Raw genomic sequence first — 14230 nt, 5'->3', positions numbered from 1 at the left:
AATTGGAGGTTCCAGATATTTCCTGCTGTTGAAGGATGACTACTCCAATTATCGCACAGTATATTTTATGTCACATAAGTCAGAAACAGAAGAGAAGATCAGACATTTTTTGAAGTTTGCCAAGACCACCACAGGAAACAAGATTCAAATACTACGAATTGATAATGGCGGAGAGTTCGTCAACACAAGAGTGAAAAAGCTCCTGGAAAAAAAGGTATAATCCATAAAACAACTGTCTCCTACTCTCCAGAGCAAAATGGAAAGGCAGAGAGGGACATGAGGACAATAGTAGAGGCAGCGCGTACCATAATGCAAGCAAAAAGGATGAACAAAAACTTGTGGGCGGAGGCGGTGAATACATCAGTATACGTATTAAACAGAACCAGTAAAAGCAGAGTGCAAGAAAAAACGTCGTTTCAATTGTGGACTGGAAAGGACTTTGATCTAAAGAATTTACAGGTGCTTGGTACAGAAGTCTATGTACATATCCTAAAGGAAAAACAGAAGAAATGGGACCTCAAGGGAGAGAAAGGAATATTTGTAGGTTATGGAGAAACAACAAAAGGGTACAGAGTGTATTTCCTAGAAAAAGAAACAGTAGGGATTAAACGGGATATAGTGTTTGTTACACCAAAGGAAGAGAAAAGTTGTGAAGAAGATAGGCAACACTGTATATGCCTGCAAAATGGTCTCATAATGGATCGATTGGAGGATGGACAATCCGAACAAGTTGAAAAGTATCGACGATGAAGAAGCAAGTGAACTTCAGATTTAAGAAATTCAAGAAAATATCGACGATGAAGAAGTAAGTGAACCTCAGATTGAAGAAATTCAAGAAACAGAGGGAAAAAGTGCTGAAGAGTACGATACACCAAATGAAGAGATATATACACCTACGAGTACAACTCGGAGTGGAAGACGAGTAAGGAAACCACAGAAATTTAATGATTACGAAACCGGCTTTGTCGTAAGTCTCGATAACAAACCAACGAGTTATGCAGAAGCCCCGAAAAGAAAGGATGCGGAAAAATGGAAGGAAGCCGTAAATACGGAACTAAGGTTATTAATTGAGAACAACACATGGACTAAAGTAAATAAGTTGCCTGAAGGTAAAAAAGCAATAAATACTAAATGGGTATTTATATGATTAAGAGACTAGGTAATAATGAAATTAAGTATAAAGCTAGGTTAGTAGCTAGGGGATTCGAACAGAAAGATAATTTTGATATTCATGAACTGTATGCTCCTGTTGCAAAGTTAAATACGTTCAGAGTGTTTATGTCTGTAACTACAAAACTGAATTTACCGGTGTATCAAATGGACGTATGTAACGCGTTTCTTAATAGTAAAATCGAAGAAGATGTCTATTTAAAACTTCCAGACAGTACTTTGTGTAAACTAAATAAGTCGATTTACGGTCTTAAGAAATCTCCAAAAGATTGGAACCAAACGTTTGATGAAGTAATGATATCAGAAGGCTATGTTAAATCAAGTAAAGATTGTTGTATGTATACAAAACGTAACGGAAGTGTTAAAATATTCTTATTGTTGTATGTTGATGACATCTTATTGTTTGGAAATAGTAATACTGAATTAAAAAAATTGAAAGAAGCATTATTTAAGTTTGTTAAAATGAAAGACACGGGAAAGATAACAAAGTACTTAGGTATAAACGTAGAGCAGGATCTTAAGAAAGGTTGTAACCGGACGGTACTACTGGAGGCACGAATCAACGCTACGTGTCCTTAGAAATCAACGGTCGCCACTCGGTTTGACCTTTGAACCACCGAGAAGGTAAGTATCGAACAATATCTCGAACAATCAATTAGACTAATTCTCTTCCCTTTTCAGGTTCCTGCCACCGCTGGGTCATCGCCGTCATCGATCAGGATCGTCGCTGCCACCGGAATCCAGGATCAACGAGGGACTTCGAGTGATCGACGCCAATGGATCAGGTCGTCAGAAGGTAAGTCCAATTTAATAAATTCTCGATATTTTTTATGAAAATGTTGTTTAATTTATTCAATTATATTGATTTCCAGTGTTGGTTGTTCACAAAATTTCAAGTCACAAAAAATGTCGGACGCTCGTATACGCAGGCACACACGCCCCGTTTATCTACGACGCACGAAGTTATTTCGGTCTAAAAAGGCCGTTCGTCTGTGTAAAGACGACAATTAACGCGTTCCGCGGACGTTCCCGGTTGTTACGAATGTTGGCGAGCCGTAATCATCGAACTCTTGTGACGATCGCGGTGACTTAGCGCGACGACGCAGAGCGAAGCTTAATACGTGTTATACGCTCGAACATCCCCGAGAGACTGCCTCGAGTTGCTCGTCTCGCTCGAGCTCCTCACCATCGGTATCGTATACCCCCACCCTGACGTATATCCCGCTTTCTCTCGCCGTTACCTGCGCGTTGGCCGCCGGTAATTTTCCACGCGAGTGTTTACGCCGATCGCGCGGACCCCGTGGAAATTTCCACGCTCATTGCGCTCGCGCGGTTGCTCCGTCCTGACAACAGGGTAGCCGTTTTCCAATTTCGGAAATTTTGCTTGGCCGTTGGCGCCGACCCGTGCGCCGGGTCTATTACCCCCTCTACGATCTCCATCCGGGCGACTTCCCTGAAGAAGACGTCCGGGTGCAGAGCACCGGGCTCGCCGGCGACGCCGACCCCTCTCGGCGCCTATTCCGGACCTGGTAACACGATTCCCGCGGTTTCTCCCCGCAGAAGATGTCCAGGTCGCGAGATGGCGGACGGTTTTCTAACTTCGTTCCCGGTCGTCGGATTTCGACGGCGACCGGATCTGAACGTTCATGAGGACGTCCCCGTCAATCGGGAACGTCTTTTCCCCGTAGATGACGCACCTAGTGCGAGTTCCCGGACGGTCCGCCGACTTACTATCCGGCCTTTTTGTCCTTCGCAGTGTAGGGAAACTTCTCGGTCGTCCGCACGGGAACCTTTTCCTGGAAAGTGTGGTTGGGCTTTCGCCCTGTCACGCCGCCGCGTGACCTCCCGTACCCGCGTCGACGGGAACAAAATAAAGTCGCGTAGCCCCATTGCCTCCAAACAAAATACAAACAAACGGAAAGGAAAAGAACTATATTGGCGCGGCAGATTACCCTTATAACTACTGGTGCGCCGGATGGGATCATTATACGCACTGCGATCCTACGGAAAATGAAAGAAAACTAATATATACGGCCGTGGGTGACAAAAGCAAAATCCTAATTTATAAACGTCGTATGACTATGTTCCCATCCTCGGGACGCAAACGCTAATCTTATATCTAGTCTCGACGGGCCTCCGCCTCGTCCATGTCGGAGCCGCCGCTGCCCTCCGGACTACTAAAAGACGCCACGGACTCGTGGTCGCCCGTAGCGGGATCGCCCCCTGCCGTTCCTTCCTCTCCCGGCGCCTTGGTTCCCTGCGTCTCCGCCTCCGGGATCTTGGGTTTTAAAAGATAATAAGAGGAAAAAGAATGAAGAAAACCAATTAACGGGCGACTGCCCGAAGACGAATTCCGCGTCTAACACGCCATATCGCTCCCATACAGTCCGGCCCCTTCGTCTCCTCCTTCCTAGTCCCTGCCGGTGATGCGTGCGGCTGCAAGGTATAACCAGAATTAGTCAAACTGAATACTTGAAAAATATTTTAGAAATATATGGTATGTTGGATTGTAAACCTTTGTCGTTACCTATAGATAAGAATTTTAAATTTGATAGCTTTTGAAGAGAACTAAGTCAGAATGTAAAGAGATAGAGACTGAATGTAGGAAACTAATAGGTTGTCTTATGTATGCTGTAATGGGTTCTAGACCTGATTTATGCGCAACTGTTACAATGTTAAGTAGATTTCAAGACTGTGCAAGTACAATGTTATATAAACTATTAAAAAATGTATTGAGATATATAAAAGGTACGATTGACTTAAATCTAGTGTATAAGACAGATGATAGTAGTGCTGTAGAAGGCTTTGTGGACAGCGATTGGGGAGGTAGTCCACAGGATAGAAAATCTACGACAGGTTATTGTTTTAAGGCATTCAATTGTACGGTAATATAGTCGTCAAAGAAGCAACAGTCAGTTGCATTATCAACTACAGAGTCAGAATATACAGCTCTAAGTACTGCTACTAGCGAAGCGTGCTGGCTCAAGGAATTGTTATCGGAGTTCGGTATTATTGTCGATTGTATAACTTTATACAAAGATAATCAGACAGCCATTAAGATCGCACATAATCCTGCAAATAGGAGAGTCAAGCATTTAGATATTAAACATTACTTTATAAAGGAAAAGTTAGATGCGGGTATTATCAATATTAAATATGTATGTACTAGTGAACAGATAGGCGATATATTTACAAAACTACTGGGTAACTTGTTTAAAAAGTTTAGAGATAAGATCCTTAATACAGAATAGTGAAAGAACATAGTAAGTAGTATGGTAGATTAAGATAATTACTATGTGTTAAATGATTGTAAAAGAGTCAGTTTATTTTCTGTTGTTTGTGTTTTATGAAATAATCCATTGAGAGGAAGTGTGAAGAAAGGCAATGAATTATCGGTGCAAGAGTGCAGTTATTCTAGTAAGATTAGTTACACCGCTGGAGAAGTTGGCAGTATTGTTGCCGATCTCCCTTATGCTTGTAATCGATGAGTTTCGGAACGCGGCGCTCTCTCTGTCTCGCGCCATTCCAAGTGGAACGTGTATTATTTTAACCTTTGTACTAATGAAGATTCGTACAATTAGACCACTGCGTGTTGGTTTATTTCGGTTAAACCTAACATTTATTAACTGCATTGAAAATGATAAATTATCAACACATATAATAAATATAAAATCTTTCATAAATTAAATAAATAACATATTAATATTTCATACGTAAAAAAAATACATTTAAATAAAGTGCGTGTAACGCTCGATTATCATAGATATTTGAAAATTTTTATATCTATATAAATACTACGGAAACGGAAACAAACTATAATTATATTGAAACATATATTTTAATAAAATAATCCATTATTAAATAATTCTAAAGTGTTTTAAAATAATCTATTATTTTATTAATGACTGACTTAGACGCCGTTACTACAGGCTCATCATTTTCCTTTTTACTTAACAATTGATAAATCCCTTCTGAACTAGATTGAAAATAAGTATCTTTTAAACATTGTGTTACGTACGGAAATTTTATATTTCCGACGACGCACGTTAAAAGTCTTGAAGGCTTAGACGACGCACGCTAAGCTCGGAATTCCGAGGAAACGGCCAGGGTTAGTGTAAATGTTTAGATTATCTTATCGGAGTTCGTTGAAGGGCTGGGGGCCAGATGGGCCCAAAACTACGCTTCTAGAATGTTCTAGAAGCTTCTAGAATACCTCCCCCCTTAAGACGCGTAGGAAAAAGGCGGGAATCTCGCGCGGGAGATTTCGGTCTTTTTCGGGTATAAATAGGGCGGAAAAACGCCGCGGAAAGCAGATAAGTTTTAACTTTGGTCTTGACTAGACGTAATTCTCAGACTCTCTCCTAACCTTATTCGATTTCCTACGTTCCGCTATTCGCTAAGTTCGAGCATTCGCGCTCAATTCTGGGACTTAGTCCCTACACTATCATACCTCATAAGACCGCGCTTCACGCACAAGTTGTATTGAGATTTATAGAATAAAGGTAAGATAAGTTTAAAAAGAAACAAGTGTAAAAATCTGGAATCTCATTTCGTATTTTTTAATCAACAAATCGATCACTTCTAAGATGCGACTTGCAGTTGTCGCTGACAAAGCGTGGCGATCTGTGCTGGGGCGTTGACGAAGAGTGTGGCGATCCAGTGCTTTCGCTGCCGAAAGCGTGGCGATTACGGGGTTGATTCTTGGAGGTCGTAATAATCACTGTCACTTCTGGGATTCCGACTTGCAGTTTCCGCCGACAAAGCGTGGCGATCTGTGCTGGGGCGCTGACGAAGAGTGTGGCGATCCAGTACTTTCGCTGCCGAAAGCGTGGCGATTACGGAGTTGGTTTCCAGAAACAGACAATAATCTCGACAAATTCCCGAAAGTGAATTTGACCTCTACGCTGACGATCTGAGCGCTGACGAAGAGTGTGGCGAGCAGAGGGTGTGGCGGATTGGTTTTGAGCGCTGCCGAAGAGTGTGGCGAGCTTAAAATTCATTTTCGTGAACGCGGCTGAATGACGAAGAAAGGAGGTAGGCGCGTTCGTATTAAACAAATCAGATTCCAGATCAAGCAAGCAGTCATTTCTAATCAAGATCCTCTCCCCTTCCTCCAACAATTGCAATAATTAGAAAACGCACCCCCCTTTAAACCTATTCCTGTCGATTTCAACGTTGATTATCTTAATTATAACCAAATAAATAAAGCTGATCCTCGTTACCATACGTATAAACTCAGATATCTTTTTGGTCCCGAATAATAAAAATAATAATAATATCCTTCACACGACTTGTCCAAATCCCTGGTAAATTGCTTAAATGCATTGACCAAAAAACGGACGAACTATAACAGTCAGAACGTGACAATTGCATGTTAATAGAAGCTCGTGCCAGTTTTTTCCTAATATCTAAACTCACTATACCGTTTAATGGACTTAAATCTGGAAGCAGACTATTTATGCGCTTATCTACAATCCACTTTTTTGATTTTTCTGCATAACTCACTGCATATTTTGTTAATGTTTCATAACTAATACCAGATTTACTAATAATTTTTTCTAAAATATATACATCTTGCACTGCGTTATGAGCATTTACACTAGAAATTTTAAGCCAATTTGCTAATCTTGTAATTGAACATTCTCCTTTACCTTTTCGATTAGTTTCTTTTTTTATAACCTGTAAGGTATCTATAAATCCTACAATAATGTCAGCAAACTCTTCGTTTAAAGAATAAACTGTTATTAAATCAATCAATCTTGGTCCATCAAAACTCAAATTATGTACCGCTATATAACATTTCTTTTTTAATAAAATTAACCATTGATACAAATTTGTTATTGCAAGCCTTGGTGGAACTGAAGGAACTGGTTCATCATACAGCATTAACTCTGCTTGACATTTTCGAAGACCATATACCGCAGTGGCAGCTGCAGAAATCTCTTGACTAGGTTGAATATAAACGTCGAAAGAATTTTTACCACATTTGGCTGCAATTTGCAAAATATCGCAATTTCTTTGAAATCCTGAGGTTTCGAGGTCAAGATATACTATGGGAATATCTTCTTCCATAGTACCTTCATCATCACTTATACATTCTTTATTTATTTGTACGGCTGGCTCTTTCAATAAAGCAGAATTACTTTCGTAAGTAACACCTTCTGAAAGTTCTCTTTGATATCGTAGAGAAGCTCTATATTTTTTTAATTGCATACGCCTCAATTTAAATGCACGACTTGCTGGGAAGTTTTTCTATATTATACAAGCATTTCTTCATTCCTTTGGATGTATGGTGGACATCTGATAATTTTGCAATTGAATGCAAAGCACCTGCTCGACAAGCAGCTATGGCGGAACTATCGTCGTCACCAACAAGAATGCCAATTTCGACATTTTTCGATTTTAAAATATCACTTTCATTGATTAGTTTGTTTGCTGCATGCGATTCCATGGCTTTGGCAGAGCCTCTAAAATTCAGTCTGCAATCATGATTGAAAGGAGTATGTCCCATGTCACATTTTTTGCACTTTCGATTACATGTTGAGTAAACTAAAATTTGCTGACTGAAGTGGCCTACTATAGATCCAAAACCATTAAGACTATCATAGTCGCGTCCAGTTCCTCTTGTAGTCCACCCCATATCATAAGACGCCATCACACAAACTACTGTAATCGAACGTTACAGGATAAGGATCTATTAAGGATTCTTGGGATGTATTCAAACAAGATCTCACACTGTCAGGCCTATTAAAAAGTAAATTAAAAATCATTTGTATTCGAATTCGACAGGATATTACATATAGCAAATTATTATATCGCATCAAAAAATTATTTCTTATTTTAATGATTATTTTATTTCAAAGTTGATTTTTAAATTGAATTTAAATATAACATTTTAAAATTCATGCAATCATAAAAATACAAAAATGTTAGAGTTACAATATACAATTATTATAGTTGAATATTTAAATAATAGAAACTCAAATCAATGTACAATTTAAAGCGAATTCAATTGTAAAATGAAATTCCAAATTACATGTTTTCTTCAATAGTCGCTTTATTTTCTAACGTTAGTTGTCGCTCTAATTCAACTGCACGCTGACAACTTTCTTTAGCTGCTATTTCCAGTGCTCCTCCTGCTTCTGCTTCGTATCTCTTATACGTCTTGAAATTTATTGTTGAAATATTTAAACAAGCTAACAATTTGTTTAAATTTGTGAAACCTATTCCGCTGTGGATCAGTCTTAGAAAAATATTTAACTTATGTATATGTGGCTGCTTATTTAATGTATATTAAGCTTGTTTTTGAAGTATTATAAATAATAGTTTGCTATATAAATAATACTAACCTATTGTTAATTTGGTATTAACATCAAATCGTGAGTTGCGTCTTGATTTTCCAGGTGGAGTGTGTTGCTTTCCCGTTACAACAGGATTAACCAATAAACATTTATGGCATCGTATAAGCAAAACAGATCCAAGACCTTGACGTTCTTCTTGTTCAATATTCTTTAATGATAGAGTTTCTTTGCAAGATGTGCACCATAACTGTTCACCGAGAAATTTTAAATCCACGATTCGGCGTCCTTCACCAGGTTCATTCGAAAGATCTCGTTCTTCATTGATATTTGTTGATTCTTTCTCCGCAGTACTTGTATTTTCCATACAATCATCTGGTGTAGTTTCGACTCGTGTCTTCAAATTACGTTTCCCAGTATTTGTCTGTGCTAACCGTTGATTGTACACTTTTTCAGTGACAACTTTTCCTTTCCACATTTAACGTTTTACTTTTGGCATTTTCGTAGCGCAAGCGAAAACTAACCTCAAACGAGGCGTCTGTATATTACACGTGCTCGGAGAGAGCTATTGTATTTAATTTATTAATAAATGACGTAAATAAATAACGTAATATAATTTCATCAGTATTTTTAAACAGTAATTACTATGTTTTGTTACTTTTTAAAGATTTTCACACTTTCAGATTTTCATTTGTGTCAGTTGCAAGTTAGGTACAGTCTTTCTAAAAACCATTAAAAGTGAAAGTTTACAAACGAAAAAATATGCATAAAAATGTCTCTATAGCTCTTAAAAACACAGGCAACCGTTATTTTAATACAATATTAATATAAATATTACTTTCCAGTAAAGAATATCTTCTTAAATATGTTAATTAGCTTTATGTTATGTTTCTTAAACTTTTGACAGAGATCTTACGGGTCATACAACCTTAAAGAATTGTCCGAGTAAAGGAAGTTGCAATCGATGCCGGCAAGCTCACCATTCGCTGCTTCACAGCGAGGGTACAGCCGCGCGATTAATTCGGCTTCTTCCGCGCCGTCAGCTGTGGCTGTCGCCGCTGCTCCCGAGCCTCCGGCCGCGTCCTCCGCGTCCGTTCAAACCGTGCATGCTATTCGAGATGTAACGCAACCGCCTCATGTACTTCTCGCCACTGCGTATGTTAATACAAGTACTATCGAGGGCCGCTTATTCAAAGTACGTGCGCTACTAGACCAGGGCTCGACATACAGTTTCATATCCGAATCTCTTTGTCAGATTATGCGAACCAAGCGTCATCGTGCCGCGTTAAAAATACGTTACTTCGGAGAGAAATTTAATGGAGTCGCGCGATCTCAAGTTAATCTCACGCTCGCGCCATGCGACAAACAGGGACCGATATTTCCATTCTCGGGCTACGTATACCAACGAATTACTTCGTACACAGCTTCTCAAACAAAGCCAGCCGCAATGTGGTCGCATCTACGCGATTCACCGTTAGCAGATCCCGATCCCTCTTGTAATCGCCCGATTCATGTACTAATTGGCGTGGATTTATACGGTTCTCTGCTACTCGACGGCCTTCGTCGGTCGGCACCCCGACGGGCCAGCTTACTGTTTTTGGATGGATCGTCTCCGGTCCTGCCGGCACCGCGCGCCCAGCCGGAGAGTTCGCTTCCGTTTTGAATTGCGTATCCTGCGAGGATACGAATTCATGGATTTAAAGTTTTTGGGAGGACGAAAGTATCCCCTCTCAAAATCCTCTCACCGAAGAGGAAGAACGAAAAACATTTCGCTCGTACGCATTTTCGCGATTCTCAAGGACGTTATATTGTTCGTTTGCTTTTCAAAAACGGACTCCCTCACATAGGCGACACTTTTCGAAAGGCTTCTTTCTTATACTCCAAAATAGAGCGCCGACTCTCGCAGAAACCTGAGATCGCCGCTCAGTATCACGATTTCCTCAAGAAATACGAATCCATGGGGCACATGGAAGAGGTACGCGACGACGAGCCCTCTCGATACCCCCCGGTGTACATCCCGTGTTTTGCGCGAATCGAGTACGACTACTAAAGTTACGCGTCGTGTTTAACGTGTCGAGCAAATCGGACGATAAACCACTCTCAACGATTTTCTAATGGCGGGACCGAAGCTACAACAAGACATCGCTGCAATAATTTTACGCTGGCGATTATTCCGTTACGTATACATGGCGGACATCGCGAAGATGTTCCGTCAGATACGCATGCATCGTGACGACGCGGATTATCAACGAATTCTTTAGCGCCCTCCCGCAAGTCTGTTGATTCGATTGTATCGCTTGCTCACCGTGACTTACGGCCAAAAACCATCGCCCTTTTTCGCGCAGCGCTGCCTTCTTCAATTAGCTCAGGACGAATGTAAATATTTTCCCGACGCGGTTTCAATAATCGAAGAATCGACCTACGTCGATGACGTTCTTTTCGGAGCAGACGACCTTCGGTCTCTGCTCGAAAAACGCAAGCAACTCGTCGGACTAATGAATCGCGGATGTTTTCCTCTCCGAAAATGGAAATCCCCCGCGAATTCACCCGAACTGTTAACGGATATCCCGGAGGACCAACGTGAATCCTCGGACTATCCGATCAATCGCGATGACACGCTCAAGGTCTTCGGCCTGTCTTGGTCACCGCATGACGACTCGTTCACCTTTGTAATCTCGCCTTACGCCGTAACTGTTCATACTAAACGCTCCGTTTTATCATTTATTGCAAGGTTATATGACCCCCTCGGATGGGCGTCATCGCGGCCAAGATGTTGATGCAAGAGCTCTGGCTCCGTAAAATTGATTGGGACTCTCCCATCCCCGACGATTTTTTACTTCATTGGATTAATTACTACACGGATTTGTCTCATATCTGTGAAATACGCATTCCCCGATGGACAGGGATGCGTCAAGATAAACTCGAAGTGTTTACGCCGCAGTCGTTTACCTTCGAATCGTGCATTTTACCACGAATATTCAGGTGACCCTCCTCGCGGCCAAAACAAAGGTCGCGCCGTTAAAAACCGTCAGCGTTCCACGATTAGAACTTAACGCCGTCGTTTTATTAACTTGGTTGTTAGATTGGGTAAAAAATTCCCTGCGCTTCCCGCAAGCGTCATTATTCGGATGGACTGACTCCCAAATCGCATTGGCTTGGATTCAGCAACATCTATCGCGATGGAATTCCTACGTCGCGAACCGCGTCTCCGAGGTGCAGACGCGCCTTCCATCAGTACGTTGGCAGCACGTCCGCACGCACGACAATCCTGCCGACTGCGCTTCTCGCGGCTCTACCGCTGTCGATCTCGTACACCATGAATTATGGTGGGTAGGCCCCCCGTGGCTTAGAAAATCTCTGGCCTTGTAGCCGATCCTCCCGACTCCTACCGGAAAGGAAATTTTGCAAACGGTATCTTCCGAAGCGCGCAAAGCTACCGTTCATCTCGTCGATCCAACTCCTGAGTGGGAGCTGCCCACCTCGTGCTCGAGCTGGATCCGATTTCTCCGTATTATCGCTTATATTCGCCGTTTCGTGCAAAACTTAAAAAATAAAGTCGCCTCATCGAAAATCGTCAAGTCGCCTTTGACCGCAGAAGAGATCCACGAAGCTTCGGTCTTTTGACTTCGATCGGTACAAGCGACCTGCTTTTTTGATGACTTGAAGGCCTTAAAAGCTCATGCCACCGTATTGAGAACAAGTCCATTACGCTCTCTCCACCCATTTATTGGGAAAGATTTACTAATCCGGCTAGGCGGGCGGCTCAAAAACTCAGCGCTAAGTTACAATGAGCGACGGGTGGTCATACTCCCACAACATCATATTTCTGAACTTTTGATCGATCAAGCTCACCGAGGCTCCCTTCATGGAGAGACACAACTCACGCTTAGATGTCTCCGTCAGACATATTGGATAATTTCGGCGCAAAGCATGATCACATCACAAAGTCTCACATCCATCAATGTGTTACCTGCCTTCGATACTCCGCGAAAACGCCGACGCAATTAATGGGTGATTTCCCGAATCCCCGAGTCAATCCCTCTCCTCCTTTCTCTCACACGGGCATAGATTACGCCGGACCGATGATTATTACCCCCGTGGTCGGCCGTGGTCAAAGGGAGAGCAAACATTACGTGGCGGTCTTCGTTTGTCTTGCCACTAAAGCAATCCACCTAGAGTGTGTCAAGGATTACTCCTACGAGGGATTCCTTGCCGCATTTCATCGGTTCGTCATTCGACGCGGACTGCCATCGGACATGTACAGCGATAATGGCGCGAACTTTCGGGGTGCGGATCGCAAGCTACAATGCAGCTTTCGCTCGCTTATGAACGACCCTTCCCTCAAAGAAATCCTCGCGAATGACGGTGTGAAATGGCATTTCGTGCCCCCGGCGGCACCACATTTCGGCGGGCTTTGGGAGGCCGGCGTTGAAAGTTTTAAGCACCACCTCAAGCGGGTGATCGGTGCTCGTACCCTGTCTCGCTCGGAATTCGTGACTATTTTATGTAAGATAGAGGCGTGCCTCAACTCTCGACCGATTTCGCCCCTCAGCGACGATCCATCCGACTTTACCGCGTTGACGCCTGGTCATTTCCTTATCGGTCGACCGCTCACCAGCGTACCGGAAAAATCATTGCTCGAAATCAATGCGAATCGGTTGTCGCGATGGCAACACGTGCAACTTATGGTTGAACAGATCTGGCGTTCTTGGTCGTCGGACTACTTACATTCATTGCAACAGCGCGTCAAATGGACCGAATCTCACGATAATTTCAAGATTGACGAGTTAGTTTTGCTATAAAATAATATCCTTCTTCCTTCAAAGTGGGAACTTGCAAGGATTCAACAAGTCCATCCCGGACTTGACGGTCGCGTTCGCGTCGTTACATTACGCACCGCCAATTCCGAATTGAAACGACCAATAACACAGATCTGTCGGTTACCGGCGTCTATCGGGCCCACGGAGCCCGTAGAATAACATTAAACTAGACTATTTTGTTCCTCATTAAACTGTAAGCTCTCAAGTGTATATAGTGTATATAAGTGAATGTATCATAAGACTTCAGCTCTCATTGCGTGCGCACTTATGCGACCTCGTTCCACCCCGTTTGTTTCGCATTCCGTTGAATACGAGGCGGGCGGCATGTTAAAAATCTAACGCTCGCAAAGTAAAAGCAAGCGTTGGGAATATTCGAGAACACTCGATTTGCTCCCAAACGCGTTTATTTGCTTTCCCCCCGGTTTTTTGGTGTTTTCGCTCGCGCCTAGAACACAGGTGCACATCGCGTGATCGCTCGTACAGCGACCAATGGTCTGGTCGCTCGACGATTTGGAGCCAATCAGCGTTTTTCACGTATCTAAGTTTCCTCGCGGAAAAGTTCGGAGCTCCGGCCGCGATCGCTTCGCTTGCTCCGGCCGGGAGCCCAGTGAACCAAGTGCGCCCTAGCCATTCGTACGCGACACTGATTGTCGACATCGAAAACGGACCACGAATCGGAGCGAGTGTAAAAGCGAGTGCTTTGTAACAAACTTTAATAAATTGACTGTTACATTCTTCAAAACGAGAACCTAATTATTTTGAACTGTCCTCGGCTCGCCGTGCGAAAACCCGGAGCGGTCCACTTAACAAAGAGGTATAAAAAAACATTTTTTAAAATAATACATCGATCTTGATTCAATCATATGCTATATTTATATATTTATTTATTGCATTATTTTTCATTTTTTTTTCAAAGATTATGTCCTACAATACTTTGAAAAA

The 14230-nt window shown here is 42.2% G+C and overlaps 1 protein-coding gene and 1 pseudogene across 1 annotated transcript; one reads left to right on the top strand and one right to left on the bottom strand.

Annotated features, from left to right (window-relative positions):
- Positions 1-7957: 7957 nt before the first annotated feature.
- On the bottom strand, positions 7958-9047 carry LOC143896013 (uncharacterized; annotated as a pseudogene).
- A 3311-nt stretch (positions 9048-12358) lies between these two features.
- LOC143896014 (uncharacterized) lies at positions 12359-13270 on the top strand. Its single transcript, XM_077403569.1, has one exon. The coding sequence runs from the start codon at positions 12359-12361 to the stop codon at positions 13268-13270; it is 912 nt and encodes a 303-aa protein (XP_077259695.1).
- The last annotated feature ends 960 nt before the right edge of the window (positions 13271-14230 follow it).

This window comes from Temnothorax americanus, unplaced genomic scaffold (assembly GCF_048541705.1).
Source record: "Temnothorax americanus isolate GAGA-0224 unplaced genomic scaffold, ASM4854170v1 Scaffold173, whole genome shotgun sequence".
Classification (NCBI taxonomy): domain Eukaryota; kingdom Metazoa; phylum Arthropoda; class Insecta; order Hymenoptera; family Formicidae; genus Temnothorax; species Temnothorax americanus.
Note: the sequence above shows the minus strand (reverse complement) of the source record. Positions and strands in the feature narration are given on the sequence as shown.